Below are 27333 nucleotides of genomic sequence, written 5' to 3' on the forward strand. Positions count from 1 at the left end.
TAGGCCCAAAGTGGCCTAAGTGACCTTGGTAAATAGATAAAAAATATTGATAAAAAATGCTTGCCGTAATAAATAATTATGGTTATAGATAGGATCAAATAAATCTTGATTTTCCATGATTGAGGTGAAATGGTAATAATTAAAGGCTCTACGCGTTTCGCAGTGTTACAACCACTCATCAGGAGCATACATCATGGAATATTCTAAAAAATATAAGAAAGAAAAAAATGAAAAAATGAATGAAAAAAATTAAAACATAAAAATAAAAATGGAAGGGAATTGGAGGAAATATGTAGGAATAATTTAGTTATATAGAAATGATATAGTTTGAGGATGTGCGTCCAACTCATGTTTGCATCCGCGAACCAGTAGAACAGCATCAAGGATCGCAAAGGAGCCGCAAAGCAATGCCGCCGGGCACCAGGGTGACCTGCGGGAATGATGACAACCGCCACAGGCACATCCAGATTGGGTAGCAGCAGTGGTGTGTATAGGGGATGCGAACGTCCATGTGGGAAACCTATGTGAAACATATAAATGTGAAGTACATGTTATGTGTGAGAAGGGTGTGTAATGGGGTAACTTGGTGACAAGCATGAAATAGAAAGGTGAGAGTGAGATAGTGAAGTGACTGAACTAATGGAAAAACAAAAACCAAGAGGAGACACAACAAAAAAAGAAAAAGAAAAGAGCAGGAGGAAAAGAAAAGGATGAGAAGATATAATGCCTGATGTGAACGATGAGTGAACGTGATCCATAAACGTGAGTGTGATCCAGCGAGAGAAAGGAAGTAGTGTGTAAAACCCAACCTGTGAAGATGCCTATATAGGTGCACCAACACGGTCCCACCCCCGGCGTCAAGCCAGCAAACACCTGAGAGTGGAGCGCTTTAAGCTGGGCGGCTCAGCCGTCTGGCGATTACTGTCGATCCATTGCCCCAGTGTGTCCATTAGGTAATGACACACTGCCGGCAACGCTGCGCCACGAGGGCGCCTCATGCCCAGCGCCTAGAGGAGACGTAGGTAAGGAGGGACCATGAATCCAACCCCTTGGCATCACCCGGAGGCAGGGAAGGGGAGGAGACCCACAAGGCACACCGCCGCTGGCGGAGGCGAGCAATAATGGGCAGATCAGCGAAACCCTAACCACAGTCAAGGGCTCACGGAAGCAGACCAAGCAGGACACACCAACCAAATCATCAATGGGGGGGGATTAAATATAGTACCACTGATATGAACAGCCTGTACATGCATTCAGGTACTGTAGTGACTACTGCTGTGTGCTTCCATCCCGGGTTTGGTAATAAAATAGGACTGCTGTGTACATTTAAAACCCCACTTCTCTCTCTCCTTTGTTTTATATATTGTTTATATGTTCTGCAATGCGTATCCTCAAAATTCTTTTGGTCCGACCGACATACATTAAACCACATGGGCACAACAGGACATAGACAACATGGTCTGTATTACAGGTGATAAATTCTCTAAGGTCGCTTTGACACACAGGTGTCGGCGGTGTCGCCGGCAAAGTGCCGCTATTCTTAGCGGCGCTTTATCATCGTTTTTGCGGAGGTATTCAGCCGCTAGCTGGGTGCTTTTAACCCCCGCTAGCGGCCAAAAATGGGTTAAACCCACCCGCAAAGTGCCACTGCAACACTGCCCATTCATTTCAATTGGCAGGAGCGGTGGAGGTATACACACCGCTCCTTCAATGCTCCAAAGATGCTGCTTGCAGGAGTTTTTTTAACGTCCTGCCAGCTCATCGCCTCAGTGTGAAAGCACTCGGGCTTTCACACTGAGACTGCAGGGGAGCCGTTTTTCAGGCGTTGTTTTTAGCTCAAAAGCGCCTGAAAAACACCTCGGTGCGAAAGGGGTCTAATGTAAAAATCTCTATTATTGGCCGTAGATGTGAATCTATCAAGTCCCCTGACAGGGTTACTAATTTGCCGGCAAGCTTTACACCTTAGAAATCAGAAATTCGAAAATTGGAAATTCGAAAATCGGACATACCAATATTCGAAATTCCAAAATGACAGTAATTTAGAATCACCATTTTTGGCGATCTGAATACTTTTAAGTGCAAAGGAGGTGATTTTGTGTCTTCCACACCCCCGATACCTCCATAAAGAGTACCTGTCACCACCTATTACTATTAATGTTTACATCCCTTGTGACAGCAATAAAAGTGATCAGATTTTTTAATTTTTTTAAAGGGACCATGTAAAAAAATAAAAATAAATAAGAATTTTTTTTTTAAAAGCGCCCTGGTCCGTAGTGAACATAACAAATACGAATTTATCCAAAGTTACACATTATCCGAAAAAACGAATGACGTATCTAAATGAATGGAACGTAACGATCTAATAATAATAAATAATAATAAAAACTTTTTTATATTATTATTATTTATTATTAATTTGTTCAATTCTATTTGTTTAGATGCGGCATTTCGGATAATTCGTAACTTCAGATAAATTTGTATTCGTTACATTCACTAACAGCTACATTTGAAAGGAAATTCCAATACCTATAATTTATTATTATTAGTTAGTTATTATTTTAAATCTTACTGAAAATGAGAAAATCAGAAATTCTAAAAGCAGAAATTCGAAAATCAGAAATTCAAAAATTCGAAATCCAAAAATTTGAAATTCGAAAATTCAAAAATCAGAAAATTGGAGATTCGAAAAACTGAAAATCTGAAAATTCGAAAATCGGAAATTCAAAAATTTGAAAGTTCGAAGTTCTGAAAATTTGAAAATCGGAAATTCAAAAATCAGAAAATTAGAAATTCGAAAGTCGGAAATTCCAAAATTCTAAATTTGAAAATTCAAAATTCTGAAAATTCTAAAATCGGAAATTCGAAAATTCAAAATTCTGAAAAAACTAAAATCAAAAATTCGGAATTCGAAAATCCGAAAACTCGAAATTCAGAAATTTGAAAATCTGAAAATTCAGAATTCGGAAATTTGTATTTTCAAATTTTCGAATTCCGAATTTTTACATTTTTGTATTTACGAATAGAGCAAAAAAAATTTATGAAACGGAAAAAAAAAATTGGCAGTGCACGTCTAAAAATCAGCCTTATCCCAAAAAGATTGTGGCTTTTTAGGAGGGTCAAGTACTTTCTTCACTACTTTATCACCCAAATTGGGAGATTTACGGTTTATAAAGGTGGGTTTTTCCTGGTAGTGTTTTGTTTAACACCTTATCCAAACAAAGTGCGCCAGTGTTTTTTAACCACTTTCAATCCCTGTAGCCTCTCCTTCAGCAGGCAGTCGGCTTTCAGATAAATATGGTCTCTGCAGCAGATTCACCACAAGATCACTTTTATCAGCAGCGGGAGAGGGGCCCCCCCTCCCGTTGCGCTCCATTGCCCTCCGCTACTTACCGGAGCCGTCGGTAGCGGCGGAGGCGATCCGGTCCTTTCCCTGGCTTGGTATGGAGATGAGTGAGGGGAAGATGGCCCCCATCCGTCTCTATACCATAGCAGGGCGGAAGCAACGTCAAAACGTCACTTCCGCCCATAGCTTTTAAAGAGACTTTTTTTTTTTTTAATGACATTTAATTTAATTTAATTTTTTTGTTGCATTTTTGTGTAAATATGAGATCTGAGGTCTTTTTGACCCCAGATCCCATATTTAAGAGGTCCTTGTCACGGAACGCCCCACACTCCGCTTGAGTGCTTCCGTCATATACCGCTTCCTAGGTTCTGGAACACAAGTCCAATGGATCTGGCTATAGGAACCCCAAGAACTAGACAACACCAGTCTTGGAGTACATCAGAACTACCTTTATTTTGAGATCTCACAGACCTTTATACAGCAGGGATGACTCAAAGCTAACCTAATTAACATGAGCTAATTTACTACAAAATGTACCCAGACCAGATGACAGTCTTGTGGGCACCGAGCTTCACACATTAATACAATTAACAATACAAACAACAATCTCCCCCCTCCTCAGCCTAGACCATTCGTCTATTAGCCAGTGCTGGTGGCTAATGTGATCAGCTCTCTCAATTAACATAAACACATGTTGATAACACCAGCATCTCCTCACAGGATGTGTCCCAACAGAATGAATCAGTCTTATCAGCAGGGGGCTGCTGGAGGAATCCCCCCTCCCTCTTCAGGGACACAAATCTACAGTAAGGAGTCCCCATACAATATATACATGACTGAGTCCGATTAATACAGTTCAGACTGGATTTCTCATTCACCTCAAATGCTAGGGCCCATAATCGGTGGGCAACAGGCTTGCATACAGTCCTCTCCAACAGCCTCTGCTCCGGCCAGGTCCGTGACATTTCTCCCCTTTCGGCAGGAGACTAACACAGGAGGAGACCCCAGACGGGTTGACTCCGAAGTTAGTCCATAGTTCCAGTCCTCTACTGCCTGTACCCACACAGTACCCCAAACAAATTATTCCAAACAGTGTATTACTCACCCAGCCATCCTCTGCCTCTCTCAGAGAACATATCTGCCGCTGGGGAGAGGCCTGGACTGGCCCTTCTCCCTGGAATCCTTTCTGCCGCTGGAGAGAAGACAGGGGGACTGGGCTCACTCCATCCTGCTGTTGGGGATCTGGGCCGACTGCCCAGCATCCCTGGGGTATACAGGTGGGGACTGAAGCCCCATCAACCAACACCAGATCAAGCTGCAGTTGTGAGGTGATGACTGCATTCTCTCCTTGGATCCTGATCTGCAGCTCGCGATAGACTGCCACCTCCTCACCTTGGGCCTCCACAATTGCTGCAGGTGTGGGGCAGAGGTCTTGGACCCTCTGTCTGGTTGCCAGCACTTCTGCTGGGGGTTTGCCAGGTGGTTCCTCCTCTACAGAAACGTCTATTAAATCCCCAGTCTCTGGAATTGGTAAAAGTGTGGGACAGAGGTCTTGGACCCTCTGTTCAGTTACCAGATCTTCAGCTGGAGAAGTTTGTTTTAACTCCATAGATGCTGCTGGCAGAAAATCACATGTCCCTGTCAGTGTTGTGGGAGAAAGGCCGACTACCTCTTCTCTCAGGAAGGCCGAAGCCACTGTTGGTGCTGGGCAGAACACAGTGAACTTTGGCAATGATAGCAGCTCTTCTGCTGGAGGCTCATCAGGTTGTTCTTCCTCAGCAGAAAAGTCTATCAAATCCCATGTCTCTGCAACTGATGTCTGGGAATAGAGGTTCACCATCTCCTGTCCATGGAACCCAGAAGATGTTATCATTTCTGGACAGAGGTTAGCAGAGCTCTGCCCTGTTGTCAGCACTTCAGGTTTGGGGACGGCAATCTCCGGATTTTCCACTGCCGATTCTCTGGCATGCTGCTGAACTTGTTCTAGCAGTTTCCTGTATGCCCTTTCCAGATGCTGTTCCTTCCTTAGCAAATGGTCCAGATCAGGTTTGAGCTCTGAGACCCCTGCAAGACCGAGCATAGACTCTCTATAGTCCCTCATGTCCTCAAGGTCAGGTTCCCCCTCATCGCCAAACATAAAAAGATCTGTAAGGTTCTCCCACAGCAATCCAGGGCCGCCAAAGTCATATCCCTCCGGAGAGCATTCTGTTGTCTCCCCTAAATATCCCTCCTCTGCGTGCCATTGCAGAGCCCGATAACGATTGTCCAGCTCTATCTCCTGCTGGACCAACCTGTCCAACTCAGTCACCCATTGCTCCTGGGGCTGATCTCCCAGGAATGCCATCCGCAATGCCCGTTGGTCACTGGCCCGTTGCTCTTGGGTTGGAAAGCACTTGCCCTGTTTTATACCAGCGAGACGGAGGGCTGCAATCCAGAGCTCCACCCGAATCAGCTGCCTGAGCTCCAGGTATTCATCCTCAGACACAGTCCTGGTGTACGTTGAAAGGATGATCCGCAGCAGCCCCGGGAATTCTGATGCCAGGTCCATATCTCCGCTGGGGTGACTGAAGTCTGCTATGCTGATCTTGGATCCAGTTGGAGGTTTGGATGTCCCAGACTTCAGACTTCAGGAAGCTTTCCCGCTGCTTGCCACCAATGTCACGGAACGCCCCACACTCCGCTTGAGTGCTTCCGTCATATACCGCTTCCTAAGTTCTGGAACACGAGTCCAATGGATCTGGCTATAGGAACCCCAAGAACTAGACAACACCAGTCTTGGAGTACATCAGAACTACCTTTATTTTGAGATCTCACAGACCTTTATACAGCAGGGATGACTCAAAGCTAACCTAATTAACATGAGCTAATTTACTACAAAATGTACCCAGACCAGATGACAGTCTTGTGGGCACCGAGCTTCACACATTAATACAATTAACAATACAAACAACAATCTCCCCCTTTCTCAGCGTAGACCATTCGTCTATTAGCCAGTGCTGGTGGCTAATGTGATCAGCTCTCTCAATTAACATAAACACATGTTGATAACACCAGCATCTCCTCACAGGATGTGTCCCAACAGAATGAATCAGTCTTATCAGCAGGGGGCTGCTGGAGGAATCCCCCCTCCCTCTTCAGGGACACAAATATACAGTAAGGAGTCCCCATACAATATATACATGACTGAGTCCGATTAATACAGTTCAGACTGGATTTCTCATTCACCTCAAATGCTAGGGCCCATAATCGGTGGGCAACAGGCTTGCATACAGTCCTCTCCAACAGCCTCTGCTCCGGCCAGGTCCGTGACAGTCCTGTTATGCTTTTTTTCTATAACAAGAGATGTTTACATTCCTTATAATAGGAATAAAATTGAAAAAGTTTTTTTTTTAAAAGAACAGTGCAAAAATAAAAAAAAAGGTAAAAGGTGCCGAAGCGAGCGCATACGAAAACGGTATTCAAACCACACATGTGAGGTATCGCCGCGATCAGTAGAGCGAGAGCAATAATTCTAGCACTAGACCTCCGCTTTAACTCGAAAAAAAAAAAGTTGAAGACAGCATCTGACCTCTGATTTGTTATTGAGATCTTAACTTCTTTGATGTCTTAAGTTGGTCATACCCAGAGTATTTTGGCCACTTCCTGATGAACTTGCCTGTCGGCACCATTCCGCACACTGTTCAAAAGAAATTATATAAAACAAAATGAATATATAGCAGGCAAAAGCACTTCAATCTTAGGAATGTGCAATAAATAAAGTGTTATTGTTTGTGGCAATATGCTATATTCCTTCTGATAGGTAAATAACCCCTTCACCGTACGCAAATTTGCATTCATGGCTTGAAGGGGGTATACTGGGTGATGTACGCAGCTGCAAGCATTACCCCGGTATCATTTTTTAGAGCGGGCGGTTGGCTCTTTAGTAATAACAACCGATGGAGCAAAAAGCTGCTCAGCTGTTATCCTAAAGGAGTGGGAGGGAACTCCCCCCTCACACCATTTTCCGCAGATCTGCCCGAGCCTCCCGTTCCACCGGGAGACCCGAGCCACCAGCCGGCATGTCAACTCCAACCTGGAAATCGTGAAAAAAAATTTAAGCGTCGCCTATGGTGATTTTAAGGTATCGTAGTTTGTTGCGATTCCACGAGTGTGTGCTCAATTTCAAAGCATGACATGTTACATATCTATTTACTCAGTGTAACATCATCTTTCACATTATACAAAAAAAATGGGCTAACTTTACTATTTAGTTATTTTTTAATTCGTGAAAGTGTCTTTTAACCCAAAAAAATGCGTTTAAAAGACAGCTGCGCAAATACCTGTGTGACATAAAATATTGCACCAATCACCATTTTTTCCCTAGGGTCTTTGCTAAATATAAATAATTATATATATTTAGCAAAAAATATGGATTTTAACTTGTCAGCAACAAATGTCAGAAATAGGCTTAGGTGTGAAAGGGTTAAAACAATGGTTAAATTACCCCAGCCACACATGGATTATAAACATATTAAAAATCAATCAAATAATACATTTTATGTACAGAACACCCATCCAAGAGTGCTACAGAAGACCTATTGTATATTGATCAATGTATAGTCCAGATCAGCTATTTTCAACCAGTGTTCCTCCAGAGGTTGCTAGAGGTTTTTTCAACTGTGGCTAATTGAATTCCCATCTGATGGTGTCTGTATAGTTCCAGGGCAGAGCCAGTGGCATTATAGCAGTGATATTTTCAGCTACATGAAAGGGTGGCACTCTGACCTCCATAATAAGGGTGCCACGTGTCCCAATGACCAATAATGTAAGGGGCATTCTTCCCAAATGACCACTAATGTAAGAGGCATTTTTCCCAATGGCCACCAATGTTAGAGGCATTCTTCCCAAATGACCAACAAAGCAGGAGGCATTCTTCCCACTGACCATCAATGTAAGGAGCATTCTTCCCACTGACCACCAATGTAAGGAACATTCTTCCCACTGACCATCAATGTAAGGAGCATTCTTCCCACTGTTCACCATTGTAAGGAACATTCTTCCCACTGACCATCAATGTAAGGAGCATTCTTCCCACTGATCACCGATGTAAGGTGCATTCTTATCACTGACCATCAATGTAAGGAGCATTCTTCCCACTGAATGTCCACCACTGTAAGGAGCATTCTTTCCAATGACCACCAGTGAAAGGGGAAGCATTTTTTCCACTAACTCCAGATGACTTGGGTTTCCCCTAAGATGTAAACTTTATTTTAGGGGTTCCTTTGAGGTAAAAAGGTTGAGAAAGGCTGGTCCAAATGTTCCAAACTCATCCAGATATGGTGAACTATAGTTGAATTACAGTGGTAGCTTATTATTATTATTATACAGGACTTATATAGCGCTAACAGTTTGCGCAGCTCTTTACAACATGAGCTTATAGAAAAATTTTGGATTATAAGTGAATCCTTACCAGACCATGTAAGGGTGGTTAAGCAACAATATAATCTCAAAATGTCCACTGACTGAGCAACTGTACAATTCTAAAGGAAAGACCAAATATTCCACTATAAACTTCTCCGACAGACAAATCCTTGCTTAACTGTTCACACACAGTACATAGTAGCTGAGAAAAGGTCTTGCAATGAGGATATTAGAAATGGTGGTATGTCAAAAAAATACCTTGTAACGTGGGGCTCTAGAACTTCTTCACAATTCAGGGTCAGTGTATTGCAGCACACAAAACACTTGTTTTCCTCCCAAGTTATTCTTGTGAAGGAGAGCGTCATTATACTTCCATATGTGAAAGTGAAAGACGGTTTGATCGGATTACTATCTTGAAGAGGAAACATGTTTCTCATTCGTTTTCTGCTGCTTCTATACTTGCAAAAAACAGGTACATTTTCAAAAATATTTTTCCTGACTTGTAGAGACCTCAGGGAACAATTAGGGGGAGGATGCAGCTTGTGGGAATCCCAATTTCTGGGCACACCGTTAGTAGTAATGGATGGATGGATGGAGGGTTCTGTCTATTGTCCCTGCTCTGCAGCTGAACTGACTGCACACAATGCTTTCCTAAAGTGAACAGTTATATTTGTATTATATTATTTTTTTATTATTGTATTTTATTTCCTAATGCTGTGCATTGTACTCTTCAATACAAGCCAAGAATTAGTCACCCGTTCTGTGTTCCCTTTAAATATAAAATCAGTTGCAGCCATTTTCTGTAGGAGTGGGAAAGCAGCTTAGGTGGGAGGCTCCCCTCCTATTCAGAATGGTTATGAAGGGGAAATGCTGCTGATATAACACAACAATAATATGTGACATAAATACTGTGCTAAATAAATAAACACTGCTTCTGGACAACACACAATGCTACATAGTATAGGGATAGGTGATACAATTTTGCTGATTTATAAAATATATTGTGATTGTTAAGGTTTCATGCACATGGATGTACCTGCCAGAAAAATCAAGCAGAAAAATGTTGGTTTTGATGCATGTTTACAGGAGTATGGTGTATAGGAATGTATGAGCGGAAACCCATTTTGCTGGGCGTTTTCCTGTTTATTTTAGCAACTGGAATAAATGTATGCATGTGTTTATGAATGTGTGTGTGTAAATTGTGCCAGTAAATTTCTCTCTGAATGCAGGCTTGGGGGATTTTTTTTTATGCTGCGAAAGGTGTTCTAAAATACAAATCTAAATGCCACAATGCGCATGCCAAAATTAAACTGCATTCAGAGGCACAAAAATAAAAGTGGAGTTTTTTTCTGCCCGTGTGCATGATGAGGCTTTATTTGCTGACTGATATATTACACTCGATTTTCACTAGGCTTAAAAAATGCTTGCAGATGTCTATGTGCATCAACCCTTATTGTTAACAAGAGGGGTTTCCACTGCTTCTGCCAAAGTGCATATAACTTCACTCCGTTTTGTGTTTATTAAAGGTCAGCAACTACAAAAAGTTGGGCGTTTTTTTTCAACTGCCCCTGAACTCTCCTCTATGTTATCTTATCTGTCCATGTGCACAGGGTCGTTTATAGTCGTTTCTAGGCAGTTGAGTTTAGAGGCATTTTCTAGAACGCAAAAAAATGCGTTCAGAAGCTGAGTTTACAGGCATTTCAAATGTCAAGCGCGTCTAAGTATGGCTAAATGAGTCTAAACGCGATAAATCGCAGTGAAATCACGTTTAGCCGCATTTCGTTTACAGGCGTTTTTCATTTTTGGCTATTTGGAAAAGAATATATATATATATATATATATATATATATATATATATATATATATATATATATATATATATATATATATTTTTTTTTTTTTAAACGCTTCTAAACACAAAGGCGGCAAAACGCTGCTAAACGTGGCATGTAATCATGGAAAAACTGACATTTTAACCACTTCAGCCCCGGAAGAATTTACCCCCTTCCTGACCAGAGCACTTTTTGCGATTCGGCACTGCGTCGCTTTAACTGACAATTGCGCGGTCGTGTGATGCTGTACCCAAACAAAATTGACATCTTTTTTTTTCCACAAATAGGTGGTATTTGATCACCTCCGCGGTTTTTAATTTTTGCGCTATAAACAAAAAAAGAGCGACAATTTTGAAAAAAAGCAATATTTTTTACTTTTTGCTATAATAAATATCCCCCAAAAATATATTAAAAAAAAGTTTTTTCCTCAGTTTAGGCTGATATGTATTCTTCTACATATTTTTAGTAAAAAAAAAAAAAATCGCAATAAGCGTATATTGATTGGTTTGCTCAAAAGTTATAGCGCCCACAAAATAGGGGATAGAATTATGGGATTTTTTTAATTAATTTTTATCACGATTTTTATTGTGACTGTGATATTATGGCAGACACATTGGACATTTTTTACGCTATTTTGGGACCATTGTCATTTATACAGCAATCAGTGCTATAAAAATGCACTGATTACTCTATAAATGACACTGGCAGGGAAGGGGTTAAATACTCCGTTCCCGGGTGTTTCCAAGGTCAGCCAAACTGTCCCCGAGTGTTTCCGAGGCTCTCCGGCGCCCCCCCACCTCTGGCCACATACGGTATTGCATGCCATTGAAGTCAATGCAGAAAAGATTATTTTCGTTTCCATTGACTTCTATGGGAAAACTCGCTTTGATATGCGAGTGCTTTGGATTACGAGAATTCTCCTGTAACGGATTATGCTCGTAATCCAAGGTTCCACTGTATATCGGCGTGCAGCGGTCGGCAAGTGGTTAAACGACGGTTACTACACCGTCAACGTCAAGTTAAATCGTTCAGGAGAGATTGTAAAAACGTCCCATGTACATTAAGCTTCAAGGTTACAGGCATTTTTTTTAAAGCAGAAAAATTGCAGTCAGAAATGCTTGTAACTTCATGTAACCGCAGGTAACAGCTGAAACCGCATTTATGCGCGCTTATGTTTATAAGCTTTTTTAAAGGGGCAAATTTTTCTGATTTCGAATGACCAGCTTCTGTAGAACACAGAGGGCTACATACAGATTGAAAATGTCCGGTTCCCACTAAGCCGGGCGAATTTTGACCCCCACCCCCCCGGACATCTCCAAGCTTACCGCACCCGTCGGTGTTAAAAATAACTGTGGAATGCAAAACTCCGGTGGATGTAACATGATGTCCGCTTGCCCCCTTCTCGGTGTATCATACTATGGAGGAGTGCGGGGTGTAGCAAGATGGCGGCGACAGGACGTCACTTCCGTTACCAAATCTGATGGGTCGCCATATCTGACGGAACAGGGGTCTGTTTTTACACAGGTGAGGGCAGTGGAGGAGCAGGGGTCAGAGCTGATGCAGCTGCATAGAGAGATGGAGAGTTTACAGTAGCTGTTGTGGGGGAAGGGCTAAGAAATGGCTGCAGAGATAACCCGTGAGAGAAGGATGCAGAGGTGAGCTATGGATGTAGGTGCAAAAGTGTCCTCTGTGCATAGCAAACCTCAGAACCCTGCACTCTATGCCTACCACCCTCCTGTATATTATGTAGGCCTATGCCCAGCGCTCTGTGTATTATACAGTTCTGTGCCCAGCGCTCTGTGTATTATGCAGTCATGTGCCCAGCGCTCTGTGAGTTATACAGTTCTGTGCCCAGCGCTCTGTGTATTATGTAAATATGTGCCCAGCGCTCTGTGTATTATGTAGATATGTGCCCAGCGCTCTGTGTATTATGTAGATATGTGCCCAGCGCTCTGTGTATTATGCAGTCATGTGCCCAGCGCTCTGTGTATACAGTTCTGTGCCCAGCGCTCTGTGTATTATGTAAATATGTGCCCAGCGCTCTGTGTATTATGTAGATATGTGCCCAGCGCTCTGTGTATTATGTAAATATGTGCCCAGCGCTCTGTGTATTATGTAGATATGTGCCCAGCGCTCTGTGTATTATGTAAATATGTGCCCAGCGCTCTGTGTATTATGTTGCAATAGAGGAGGTTTTTGGGACTTTGAATGAGACGTATGATAACATGCATCTCCATCCCTAATCAGGTTCATAAAAAAAGAGGGTCGGGACTTTAAATGAGGTGTGTATATTGTAGCTAATCGAAGGAGTCAAAGTGAAAACATGAACAAGTATTTGTTTGTTTGCCATGATTGAGTAGGTACATAGCAGACAATACATGCAATAGTGGCACAAAATATAACAAATCATGTATCCAAATCATTTACGTGTTAAAAGCTTGAATAGAATATACAATAATATTGTCCTCAATAATAAAAAATCACTATAATATAACAGTGTATCAAAATCAACCATTCATGGACAAAAATTGGAAAAGAAAGAATATACATACAGGGAGGATAAGATAGTCATCCCTGTAAGACTCACATATCTGCTTAGTGTGAAACAAACACACCGGCAGGGTGCTAGGGCCGAAATGAATGCCTGCTCCATTTTCTGTAAAAAATAACTGTGGAATGCAAAACTCTGGTGGGTGTAACAAGATGTCCGCTTGCCGCCTTCTCGGTGTATCATTACTATGGAGGAGTGTGAGGTGTAGCAAGTTGGTGGCGATGGAACGTCACTTCCATTACCAATTCTGACGGGTCGCCATATCTGATGGAACAGGGGTCTGTTTGTACACAGGTGGGGGCAGTGGAGGAGCAGGGGTCAGAGCTGATGCAGCTGCATTGAGAGATGGAGAGTTTACAGTAGCTGTTGTGGGGGAAGGGCTAAGAGGTGGCTGCAGAGATAACCTGTGAGAGAAGGATGCAGAGGTGAGCTATGGATGTGAAATGAACTGTAGATCTTGTGGGTGTAGAAAATGGTTGGATAGAGGGAGAAAGACACCCTTCATTCAAGTGATACAAAGATTATCTCCGTGGGGAGCGTGATGTTAAAATAGAGAGAAGATCCTCCACCTCAAGTAAGGTAAGCCCCTTACCAGATCCAAAGATCTCCTGTCACAGAGATCATGCACACATGTGGCTGTGTCCCCCAGCCACTGGGTCTCTGTCAGTGCGCAGATCAAAAGCCACCTCTCCAGGGAATCAATCCAAACGTGATTTATCCGCTCACAGACCATGGATAAATAGGAAAGAAATACTCCATAGCGTAATACAGTTAAACTCCACTTTAATTAATAAAAGAAAAGCACTTACAATTTGTGCAGTAAAGATCGCTTATAAAAACATGTAGCGCCGGCCGGCTTCAGCTGCTGCCCGTTCCTTCCGGGTTCAGCGTGGTATGGTGGTGATGTCAGCACGCCGCTGACGTCACCACCATCGGAAAATACCGCATCTGATATTAAATGCATTTCCAATCTAGATAATTCTCTGACTAAGGATCCACCCCTCCAGTGTGCACTGTACCTATCTATCCCCAAAAATAGAGTGTTAGCAGGATTCCTATTATGATGTATAGCATAGTGTTTTGATACCGAATGGTATTGATATCCATTCTTGATAGCCCCAATTAATGGTAATATCAGGCCACCTGGGCATTTTTACATGCTAACACTCTGATGGTTTCTCACACCGTCCCCCTTTTTTATTTAAATAGATTTTTTCATTTAAATAGATGTTTTTTATTTAATAAATAGTTTGTATTTTTTGTTTTCATTTTTTGCTCATTATGCATTTAATATCAGATGCGGTATTTTCCGATTTGAATTACTGCATCCCTCTGACATCCATTGTTTTTGTGGTCTATGCGCTGTTGGCAACAATGGAGCGTATAATCCCATTCGCTCTGTTATAACCCTTTTTGCCCGGGTTGTGACGGTATACATGGCAGTGAATTAACAACATACAGTTTCCGCTTGCCCTATACAAAGATGGCGGCAGCGGCCTCGGACGCCCTGATCACAGAAGGGGGCGTTCCTCTGCTTTGAGTTCCCATATAGGTGGTGTGTCAGCATGCCGCCCGTACCCCAGGAAGACGACAGATTTGTCAAAACAGCGTAGGGAGGAGCGGCGTGCTGACGTCACCACCATACCACGCTGAACCCGGAAGGAACGGGCAGCAGCTGAAGCCGGCCGGCACTACATGTTTTTATAAGCGATCTTTACTGCACAAATTGTAAGTGCTTTTCTTTTATTAATTAAAGTGGAATTTAACTGTATTACGCTATGGAGTATTTCTTTCCTATTTATCCATGGTCTGTGAGCGGATAAATCACGTTTGGATTGATTCCCTGGAGAGGTGGCTTTTGATCTGCGCACTGACAGAGACCCAGTGGCTGGGGGACACAGCCACATGTGTGCATGACCTCTGTGACAGGAGATCTTTGGATCTGGTAAGGGGCTTACCTTACTTGAGGTGGAGGATCTTCTCTCTATTTTAACATCACGCTCCCCACGGAGATAATCTTTGTATCACTTGAATGAAGGGTGTCTTTCTCCCTCTATCCAACCATTTTCTACACCCACAAGATCTACTGTTCATTTCAATCTATGACCAAATGGACTCAATTTAATTGTTTTTGTTTACTGAATGTTCCACTCATTTTTTTTGTTGTGCATGCGATTTTTTTTTGCATGCGATTTATGTGCAGATTTTTTTGTTATGAAACTATTCACTTGTGTTCATTTATAATCATGGTGTTTTCAGTTAATATGATCATGTGTTTGCACTAGCAGCGCAGCCTTTAAATTATATATGTAGTCTTGTGCCCAGCACTCTGTGTGTTATGTAGTCTTGTGCCCAGCGCTCTGTGTATTATATAGTCCTTCGCCCAGCGCTCTGTGTATTATATAGTCCTGTGCCCAGCGCTCTGTATATTATGTAGTCCTGTGCCCAGCGCTCTGTGTATTATGCAGTCCTGTGCCCAACGCTCTGTGTATTATGCAGTCCTGTGCCCAATGCTCTGTCAATTATGCAGTCCTCCTGTCTATTGAGCATCGGTGGGACATCCTCAAACGGAAGGTGGAGGAGCCCAAGGTCTCTAACATCCACCAGCTCTGTGATGTCATCATGGAGGAGTGGAAGAGGACTCCAGTGGCAACCTGTGAAGCTCTGGTGAACTCCATGCCCAAGAGGGTTAAGGCAGTGCTGGAAAATAATGGTGGCCACACAATATTGACACTTTTGGACCAACCATCCTTTCTCTGTGAACCAGACTCTTGTGATAGAATGAGAAAAGGTGGCCGCTTACCAGATCCATGGGACCCCTATCACGGGGGTCTTATGGGCTCATAAAGTATCCAGGAACAGCTGATAAGATCCTCTTATTCAGTCATCCATCCGCCTGGGATCCTCCACTGGCATCAAGGTAGCGGTGTAAAGAAATCCCATACACTGGAGCAGCTGATCAGATGGAAAAGCTGATCTGATCACACAGGCTCACTCCTTCACAGGCGCTGTTAGTTCTATGCAGCCAGGCTGACTTCAACAGTAACTCTCGCCATATGTGGATTAAAAAAACAGGAGAAACTCCATAGTGTAATAGGTAAAAACTTCTTTAATAAAACAAGAACATGGCCGGCATCAAAAATGTTAGCAGAAGATCAAAAATACGGAAAGTTTAGTGGCACTGCTGCATTCAAGCTAGTCAGCTGCTATGTGGTGACGTCAGGTTTCTTGGCTCCCCCTACGCTGCGTTTCTCCGTAAGAGGCATCGACTGGGAAACGCAGCGTAGGGGGAGCCAAGAAACCTGACGTCACCACATAGCAGCTGACTAGCTTGAATGCAGCAGTGCCGCTAAACTTTACATATTTTTGATCTTCTGCTAACATTTTTGATGCCGGCCATGTTCTTGTTTTATTAAAGAAGTTTTTACTTATTACACTATGGAGTTTCTCCTGTTTTTTTTTAATCCACATATGGCGAGAGTTACTGTTGAAGTCAGTCCAGCTGCATAGAACTAACAGTGCCTGTGAAGGAGTGAGCCTGTGTGATCAGATCAGCTTTTCCATCTGATCAGCTGCTCCAGTGTATGGGATTTCTTTGCACCGCTACCTTGATGCCAGTGGAGGATCCCGGGTGGATGGATAACTGAATAAGAGGATCTTAACAGCAGTTCCTGGATACTTTATGAGCCCATAAGACCCCCGTGATAGGGGTCCCACAGATCTGGTAAGCGGCCAACTTTTCTCATTCTATTACAAGAGTCTGGTTCACAGAGAAAGGATTAATTCACCCAGGAAGCATATACATATATTTATGTTGCAGGACTTTAACTTGCCTTCCTTCAACTATCTATTCCTTCAGTGGACTTTTTTTGCTACATTGTAACCATTCACATTTTACCTCACTGGAAGGCGCAATATACAACATTTGTGTTGTTACTTTTTTGTTATTTACTATTATTGCTCAAAGGTATAATTCACACACACATCCAGGCTGAGGGAGTTCCCTCAGTCCGCTTGTTTGTGACATTAGTAGCGCACCTGAATATAGTTACCACTCTGGACTCATTGTAATATTTACTCTGTTGGATTTTGTAATCTTTTGCAAGTATCTTGTGAACTTTTTGTTCTGTGTTGGGACTCAATAAATGCATTCTCTGGAAGAACTGGGTTGCTGCAGAAATGACATTATAAGAAATATTTAATTAATAATCATCATCCCACTACTGACTACTATATCACTACAATCATCCCTGGGTATAATGCTCTCCAAGAAAAGTAAATCAAAACACAATAAAGCTGTCAGGAAACACATCCCTACAATAGCATTCCTACATACAAGTAGGTCCCCAAACTATAATGTATAGACATTTTATGCAAAGTTATTTTTCAAAAGCTATTTCTACCTGTATACAGAATATCACATTTAGTAGTCAGTGCTGGAACCCCTGTTTCCCTAGGTACCATAACATTTGCATTGTCTGCTAGAGTTAAAAAAACATGCTCTTGCTAGAAAAACAAAGCTCAGTACAGCATGCTATGATATTTGTTAGTACATGTGCATGCACATGATTGGCTTCTTGTGCTACACCTTCCCTTTCATGTTCATAGTGAGATCAGCTTAAAGGCACCGGTTTTTCCGGTCATTCCTATCATTTAACAAAATGTTGTTCCTATGTGTGAAGTATCGGGTAGAAACTGACCTTTTCTAACTCTCAATAGAACACAGGCTATGTGTGACAGATGTCATCCTGCTTTTGTATAATTATGATCTGTTCATTTCCTACAGGTGGCACTATTGAGGTGATTGCTCCTTTGATCTGTCGAGCCAGAATGGGAACAGACGTGGACATTCCCTGCACATTCACAGTCAAAAACTCCTCCATTGATCCTAAAATTCTAAACATATTTTGGCACTTTCAGGACAAGGAAATATTAAGCGTAAAAAATTCAACAGTGTTTGCAACAGATCCTCGTATGTCATATGTAGACCGGGTAGAAGATGGAGTTGCTAATCTGTCTATTTCAAACATTAATATAAAGGATGGTGGAATCTATAGGTGCTCCATACTATACAGCTCACAGAGGAAGCAGAAGGACATCAGAGTGTATATACAAGGTACAGAACTAAAAAATACGGTATATCTTAATCATATAGTACAAAACACAGGGCTCATATTCATAGACCACAGATTATATGCAGGCTACCTTCAGGTGATTGGACACTGGCAAAAAAACTTGCTAGGGCCACTCCCAAATGCACACTCACATAACCCCACCCACTCTGTGAGACTCCAGTTTTTTGTTAGTGTCCTTAGGCGATGGAACTCTTCTCCTTTGGATACATTTTTATTTTCTTTTTTCTTCTGACAGTCTTATCAAGATTTTACTGTATTGGGTTATCTAGCAGTTTTTGGATCAATCTTCCTTGGTGGTATACCTATACCTGTTATGTTTGCTTCGGCCCTGGATCCTGAGTCGGTGCTCACCTTGGCATGAAGTGCAATGTGTTTAGTTAGATGCAAAGTTCTATACAGTTCCAGGGCCATGGTCCATTTCTATGGTTCCTAGAACACAAAGAACCATTCAGGGGTATGTCCACTGTGAGGGACAAAGCCTGGGCTTCAACTGGGCCCATCAACGTGGATAAGTTAAAACAGGGTTTCCCTGTATTTTTGGATCAGTTCCTGGCTATTAATAGAGAACCCACACCACTTAGTACGTAGTTCAGATATATTGGTGGAGGAATTGGGAGTTAGCCACTTAACTGTTATACTCCCTGTTGTAATTGTCTCTAATGTTTCAGCACAATAGGTAATTTTTACTTAATTTGACTTCTTTTTTCCTTCCATCTATACTTAGTCTGGATGATGAGGTAGTCACAACATGTCTCCCGCCATATCTGCTGAAAACACACAAAGTATGCTTGCCGTACTTCTTGATGCCTTCTGCTACCAAGAGACAGTCATAGGAACATGTTCAGCAAATGGGTTATCGCAGCTCCTGCATTCCAGGCATGCAAAACCCCATTCCAACTGCATCCTGTTCTGCGAGTTCCCCACTGGGGATCCCTCACATAGCAATGGTGGATCACAAGGGAGCAGGGACAAAAAGTTGAAACTAACATGCATTTCGCAGAAGGCCCACAGGACCTTCGAAGACCACTCTGGGTAGCAGCCTGCTGTTCCACAGCAATGTCTAAGTATCATACTGCTCAACTCCACTGACTCTAGATTCCTCTCAGGTGCATTCAATAGGTCTATCTGTAAAAAGTATATTTCTGAATTCTTAAGAAAACTTTTGGAACTCATAAACCTTCGCTTTCAAGGGAAAAAAAACGCTACACTTCCTCTCCCCGACTCTGTTCATGAATCAGAGATCGAGCCTTCAAACCTCTTTGAGGCAGAAATGGAGAACAGTGATGGGGACGCAAATCTTGTAGTGGAAGCTGCAGAGGCATTTTCAACCCCTATATTTTATGAGTCACTAGTGCTATATGCTTGCTGTAATGCAAGCATTAAATGGCGGAACATGGTCCAGATTCGGTGGGCTGTGGCTGCTCCACTTAGGAGCCTGGTCTCTTTAACCCTTGCCTGGCTGCCCTGTAGATCCTCTGCTGGTCCCCCCCCCCCCCAGCCACTGCTGCTGTCAGGTGTAGGCAGGGCAGTCCTAGCAACCAATAATCATGTTGGCGGGGGGGGCAGAGTATCCCCCCTGGGCAGAAATTTGCATTCCAGCACTTTCTGCTTTTTACATTCCTGGCCTGGACAATTGGCAGGTGGACTTCCTAAGCCGCCACCACCACCTGGACCCATGGGAATGGTTTACCCACCCAGATAGTCCAGAATATTTGTTAAAGGTAGGGAAAACCAGATATGGACATCCTGGCCTTCAGATTCAACACCAAACCGAACAGATTTGTTGCTAGGCCCAAGGAGCCTCTGACCTTTGTGATTGCTTAAATTCCATTCAGACTGATCTATGCCCTCCCTCTGATAAAGATTGTCCCTCCACTGCTACGCAAGATAGAGTAGAGGGAATTCTAGTGATCCTCATCACACAGAATTGGCTCAGAACAACTAGGTGCACAGACATACTCAAGACTCTTGGCGGGTGAGCCTTGGCCTTTTCCAAACAGACCACACTTACTGGTGCAAGACCCCTATTCCACCATGCTACTCAGTTAAAGGCTTTAACAGCATGGCTGCTGAAACCCAGGTCCTGAAGCATAGGGGTATCTCTGAATCTATATTTCCTATCATACTCACAGCATAAATACATACTTCCCACAAGGACGGCTTATTTCTTCTGGAGCAGGGACAGACAGTTGAGACCCTGGGAATACTCTGCTGTTTGTATTCTGGCCTTTCATCAATTTGGTCTTGACTAGCAGCTAGCCCTGGGTACCATTAGGTGTCAGGTTTCTACCTTATTCATTTTCTTCCAGAAACATCTCACTTTGGAATCTTTAACCAAGACTTTTCAAGAGAGTTGTTCACATAAATCCCCCAAATCCAACAATTCGACCTTAGGATCTCAACCTGGTATTCTCTGTTCTCTCCCTTTTACAGATATCCCTTTGGGAGATCTCAGATTTAAGGTTGCTTCCTGGTGGCCATTTTGTCTGCTAGGCATGAGCTGGCAGTCTTTTCTTGTATTACACAGGGACAAGGTAGTCTTGAGACCAAGACTTTCTTTTCTGCTCAAGGTGGGCTCCTTCTTCCACCTAAAGGAGAATATTGTTCTTCCTTCCTTTTGCTCCAAAATGCACCATAGAAATTTCCTTGCATTGCTTGGGTATTTTCAGGGCTATCAGGGGATGCTCAGGTCTCAGCAAATGTGAGCTTCAGCAGCAAGGTGTTTCAGGCTGTCATCAGAGTGTTTTACTGGGTTCCCTAACCCTAGTTTATTGATTTGGGACATCCCATAGTGTGTACTGTAAATATGAGCCCTGTGTCCTGTACTTAAGATAATAGGAATTTGAATATACTGGTAAATTACTTATCTTGGAATGTGGTACAGGACGCAGGCACCTTCCCTCTGCCTTTTGTAATCACTCTTTATGGTTTGCAAAAAAACTGGAGGCTCACAGAATGCATAGGGGGGTGGCCTTACAAGTATTTTGCCAGTGGCCAACCACCTGAATGTAGCCCGCATATAACCCAAGGTCTTTGAATACAAGTCCTGTCGTCCTGTGCTGTACTCCAAGCTAAGGAATTAATAGGTAAGTCAAAATTCCTGCTTAATCACTCTTTTCAAATTTAATCCAAATAAAACCGTTACCCATTGATAGATATGAACTGCACTTTCAGGTGTCAAGAACCAAGTTGCAGATCTTCAATATGTGCATGCAAGCATATTTTTACTAAAAACACTTTTCAGCTGCTCCCCTAACTATAATCACATAGAAAAAACCTGTCAGAAGACAGAATGCCTGGGCTCTGATAAAAGAAAGCACTCACTGACTCAAGTACCACATACTAGTAGTGTGGAAGTAACGGATTAAGCTTCACTTCCCCAGTAGTACTAGTATGCAGTACATGGTTCTAAGTAAGTCAGTTTTGCTTTTGTAGCACTGCATGAAAGTGGGGAGGTTTCAGTTATGGTCCTGAAAACGGGAGTGCGTGTGCAGTGGTGTTGAGGGGGTGGTTGTAGGTGCAGAGTTGAGTGGTGCTTCGTTGAGGAGTTATTAGCTGTATGCCCAGATGTGGTTGGCCAGCAGCACATCAGATCAGGAGGGGGGTCAGTGATATGAGCTGTCAGGATGAAGATTGCAGTGCTTGTGTAAGTCACAGCAGAAGCCAGGGGATCAGAGAGGTGATGTGGGGTGATCAGGCCAGAGATTAGAAGGCCATGTCTCATTCCAACTCAGATTCACCTACTGCAGGAACCACCCTGGATGTGCTTTCCACTGACTATGGCTGTTTTGGATGGTGCTGGTCTACACAATGCTATCATGCATGCCTAGCAGGGACACAGTGTTAATCACTTTTTCTTCTGCTATTGAACAAGTGCAAGCTTTTGGTTTCATTTTGGCTTATCCCAAAGACTCTACACTACTGCCAGAGTAGACCTAGTATTTGCTCTAGCCTGCAGCAATCATTGGAGATATAGGCATCAGCTCCCATAATGTGAAGTCTCCCACCACAAATAACTTATTTGTTGCTCCTACATGTCACATCTACTGAAGATAGCGGCAAAGAAAATTATTAGCGATGGGAAGCTTCCTGTGCCAGAAGCTGATTACTGGTATGCATGGGGATTGGTGGAGGTTAAAGGACATCAGCAGCTCTGTCAATAATGCTGGGTCCGGGTCCATAGACCTATATGCTGCCAGGAGACAGAGCAATCTCCTGTCCCATGAAGTCTACAGGACTCCTAATGCACATACACAGGCAGTAGGAAGTAGAAAATGCACTGGCCACAGGTAAACTTTGTGTAAGAATGCCCGTAGAATCATTGCAGAGGTGTGTAAGTTACAGTGGAGGAGGGGTGGATCAGCATAGTGAAAGGGTGGAGAAGCATAAATAGGCTCTGTTCAGGCCTCAGGTTGGGTTTAGGCATGCTCGCAACTCCACCTGCCTGAGCCCACCAGGAAGCTGACACTGCACAGCGCTAATCACAGTCTATGAGTCTCTGCAGCCACAGATCGGGAAATGTCTCACTGCCTGTGATTAGCACTGTGCTGTGTTTGCTTCCTGCCGGGCTCGGGCATGTGGAGTTGCGAACACGCCTGAGCCCAACCTTATTCAGGCCTATGAAGAACCAGGTTCTCCTGATCTTGATATTTCATCTCCCTGTAGCCCAACACCCCTACCACTAAACCCCTGACCCTGCACCTCCATACACACCTGACTCTAAAAGTGTAAAAAGTAATTTTGCGCTGCCCCTAATATCAAGCAGCTAACACACCAAATTGGATAAATGGCAGAGACAAAAGTAAAAACAAAATGTGTAGCGCTATAGAAAAGTTGGGCTATAAGCCCAAATAACATCTAAAACTAAAACATTGAATGACGAGGTAAATAGTGACATAGAAATTGACACTATAAATGAAACATATATAATATAAACAATTAATTGTCCATATAAGTAGCAGTCCTAATAACAGTGCGACTGAGATATCAACAAATGTGCAATGCAGGAGATGTTGGTTTCTCTGTACTGAAGACTCCCCCGCTCACATACAAGTAAGGACGCGTGGAAAGTAGCCTCTCATATGTAATGGTACTCCAGCATTCACAGGTGTAAAGAGGCAAAGGGAGAAGCAAAAATGGACCCAATAGTGTAATTCCATATAAAAAGTTTAAATTTATTAAAAGTTAAAACCACTCACATGATTGTAGATAGAAAAGCGCTTATATTAGATCAAAAGGCAGCAGTGGGGACCTTCTGGTAAGCCTCCTCTTCTCATGGTGGTGGTTCGATCACAGTCACAGATTGTTTTACCTTTGGAGTGACACGTCTTTCCTCACTGGAATTTTTGTCATAGAGTCTCATAAATTTCAATATATAGACTGGCATCGCACATTTATTGATATCTCAGTCGCACTGTTATTAGGACTGCTACTTATATGGACAATTAATTGCATATATTATATACCAGTATGTTTAATTTATAGTGTCAGTTTCTACGTCACTATTTACCTTGTCATTCAATGTTTTAGTTTTAGATGTTATTTGGGCTTATAGCCCAACTTTTCTATAGCGCTACACGTTTTGTTTTTACACCTGACTCTAAACCTGAACCAAACTTGGAATATCTAAGCTCTTCTTCTGCTGGTGACAACACTTCCTTCTCAGTGCAGCCAGTAGAGACCGGTCTGTCTTCTTGTGGTGAATGGCGATGAACAAATTGTGTGTAATCCTGAGGTAGGGGCAAGAGGTGTACGCTTCTGGGCTGAGGGGAAAATGAAAGCCAAATGCTAAGGCGCACACCACCTCCATTACTACAATGCCCTTCCAATACAGTGGATATTTTTCAGAAGTCCAAATTTTTACTTTCTCTATTTTATTTTAATGTGAGCATTTCATTTGAAATGCAAGACCGATATTTATCAGTCCTCCTGAACTATTGAACCTTCTATACTATTATTGTAAATGTGCAATCTCCATATCAGACTGAAACTAAGGGGGAAACGAAAGCACAATTTTATTTCCTGTCTTCTTATTTTACAATAAGGATAGGATAGGATAAAATAGAATACAATAGAATAGAACAGGATGGGCATTTTTTTTTTAAACTTACACCACATTATTCTTTATTTTTTCTAGTGTTGGAGAATGGCAGACGTTAAAGTGGAAGCAAACTCTCTTATCATTTTCAGCCAAGGAAGCTGCCATCTTGGCCTCTGTTTAACCACTTGCTGACTGTGTCTTTTTTTGACAATTGTTGTTTACAAGTAAACATCTGTATTTTTTGTTAGAAAATTACTCAGGACTTTGGAACCAAATAATGAACCCCATTGAAGTCTATGGGACCTGAACGTAAAAAATCAAAAATGCCCAATTTGAAGGCTTATATGCAAGTAATTGGGCATACAATGGTTATGGGGATGCGGGTACTTCCCTGGGGGACATGTATCAATAAAAAAAAGTTGTAGTAAAGTTTGTAAAAAACATAGTTTTTAAATGAGCAGTGATTTATTGATGCTTAAAGTAAAGCATACAAATGAAAAATTCCTTTCAATATAGTGCCTGGGGGTCCCCTTAGTCTACCTGTAAAGTGGCACATCTGTACTGTGTAAAGAAGCTGCTGCAGCAATAATTGCATTTATAAAGCCAAAAAAATGACATTTTCCCTGCAAGCTTTCTTTATTTTGTATGCAACGGCTCGGGGAGCCAGTCTGTATGATGAGGCTACAATGTAGTGCACTGGGAACACAATTAGAGATTTTTGGTTCTGGTGTCTCTTTCCACAGACTTTGGATAGAAGTAACAGGTGCAGAAAAATTGGTCTCCGGGTGTCCGTGGTGCCTTTACACCGTATAGAGGTACTCTTGACAAAAGAAATAGTTGGCCTTGCTGTCAAAAATTGCAATGATATGCACTTGTCAAACAGGTGTGGAAAAATTACTCTTTGCCTGTCCGTGGAGCCTTCACACCATAATTTAGGTAAAACCTTGTGAGCTGCTATATAGTACCAAAAAGCTGCCAGCACTTCCCACACTTCCAAAATATGTGAAAATACAAAATGATACAAAATAAGTGCTATACCAAAAATCAAAAATCAAATGTGCATATACAAAATTATATCCAATGTGCATATACACAAATGATTTATATATATATATATATATATATATATATATATATATATATATATATATATATAAGTGCTGTAAATATCCTGATATTATGCAAAATAAATAATTATATGCCTTAAAACTAGCAATATGCAATGTACTCCTTATTGCACACAGTGTCCTTATAAATTCCAATCAATCATGCAAAAGAGAACGATCGTGCAAAAAAACAACAAAAAAGAACAATATAAACCTCCAGCAGCACTGAATGCCTGTTCGGAAAGCATGCTGGATGCAGGGCAGGCCAGCAGCTCAATTGCAGAGCTGACAAATTTCGCATCATCACCACTAGCTGTATGGAGATGTGGGGGCACATCAAGCTGCAGCACTAAGCCCTGTCCTGCATCCTTCTGAGTTGCAAGCAGAGTTACCCAGTGTGCTGTGAATGAAATATATCGTCCCTGACCATGTTTGCTGGACCACGTGTCAGCAGTAACATGGACCTTGCGGCTGACTGCCTTGCCCAATGATGCCACAACATCTTTCATGTGATGATACAGAGCTAGAATGGCCTTACGTGAAAAGAAATAGCGCCTGGGAACCTGCCATTGTGGTACAGTACATTCTTCTAATTCACAGAAGGGGCAGAATCCACCAGATGAAAAAGCAGAAGTTGTAGAGCCAGCAGCTTTGACAAGCTTGCAATTAGATGCTGGGTGACGGTGACTGTAATTTTTTTTTCCGCTGTAGCAGATGGGGCAGAGAAATTTGCCGGCTATAGTCTACAGCTGGTGGTGTGCTGCTGTCAGATGTGCTGCAAGGACCTGGGACACCCTGTGCTATACCATCATCCCTGTCAGTGGAGGCTGCTAAGAGGTCATGAAGTATAGCGGGGGCAGACTGAGGTGAGTAAGGAGGAGGAACAGATTTACACCCCTTTTGTGTGGCTTTTAGGTGCTCTTGCCAACGGGCTGAGTGGTGGGAGGTTAAATGCCTTGTTAAGCATGTGGTACACAAATGGCTGGTGTTTTTGCCACGCTTGATGTGCTTGAGACAAAGTTGCCAATTGCAACAGTGCACATGTGCTAAAAAAGGCCCAGACAGCTGAGCTGTGGGAAGTGGGTCAGGAGATAACAGCTCCACAATGTGATGGAATAGGGTGGCTCCTCTCTACTCTTCCATGATGGCTGCCTCTTTGGGGTTGTGCCTCACTCTCACTTTCCTCCTCTGCTCTATCTGGCACCCAAGTGGCATCAGTGAACCTCATCACCATCATCTCCTCCATCCTCATTACCACTGGAGACAACTTGGCAACATGCTGCGGCTGGAGGAACATGACTGCCAATTTGTGTACCAGTGTTCTCCCCTCCCTGTAGGCTTATGTTCCTGTCTTCTTCAACCTCAACCTCAAAACCAACATCTGAATCAAGTAATGGCTGTGCATCTTCAAAGAGCAAGTGGCTGATGATATCTCAGCTGACTCCTCCATGCCTGATGCTGGGGCAGCGATAGCTGTGGACAAGGAGGCAGGTTTAGCCACTCTGGCAACTGCAGTGGACTATACATCAGTCTCTGCTTAGATGAGGGAGGATGCATGTATAACGCACTGAAATATAATGCGTTATACATGCAGTAATGCACAGAATGGTACTGCGTTAAACTTGCAGTAACACAATGAAATATACTGTGTTAAACGGTCACTACACTCACACTGACTGAACTATCCCTACATTCACACTAAAGTAAAGATAAATGGTGGTCGCACTACACTCACACTACCTGAACTATCGCTACATTCAAAACTAATATAAAGTTGAATTTTTGCGCTACACTCACACTAAACTATCCCTAGATTCACACTAAACTGATATTCTACACTGACAATAGAATCAGAATAGCACATTATAGCACAGTGTGTAATAACACTGAACAGAGCCATGTTCTATCTCACTACACGCCGATATA

At 42.5% G+C, this 27333-nt stretch overlaps 1 protein-coding gene across 1 annotated transcript in view; it reads left to right on the forward strand.

Annotated features, from left to right (window-relative positions):
* The first annotated feature begins 8899 nt into the window (after positions 1–8899).
* The window catches only part of LOC141148599 (uncharacterized), a 105031-nt gene continuing 86597 nt past the window's right edge, over positions 8900–27333 (forward strand). The window contains exons 1-2 of the mRNA XM_073636198.1: positions 8900–9215; positions 17913–18242. Coding sequence (XP_073492299.1) covers positions 9170–9215; positions 17913–18242 — 376 coding nt within the window. The 5' untranslated portion in view covers positions 8900–9169. The remainder of the gene's footprint in view (positions 9216–17912; positions 18243–27333) is intronic.

Source organism: Aquarana catesbeiana, linkage group LG06 (assembly GCF_042186555.1).
Source record: "Aquarana catesbeiana isolate 2022-GZ linkage group LG06, ASM4218655v1, whole genome shotgun sequence".
Classification (NCBI taxonomy): Eukaryota; Metazoa; Chordata; class Amphibia; order Anura; family Ranidae; genus Aquarana; species Aquarana catesbeiana.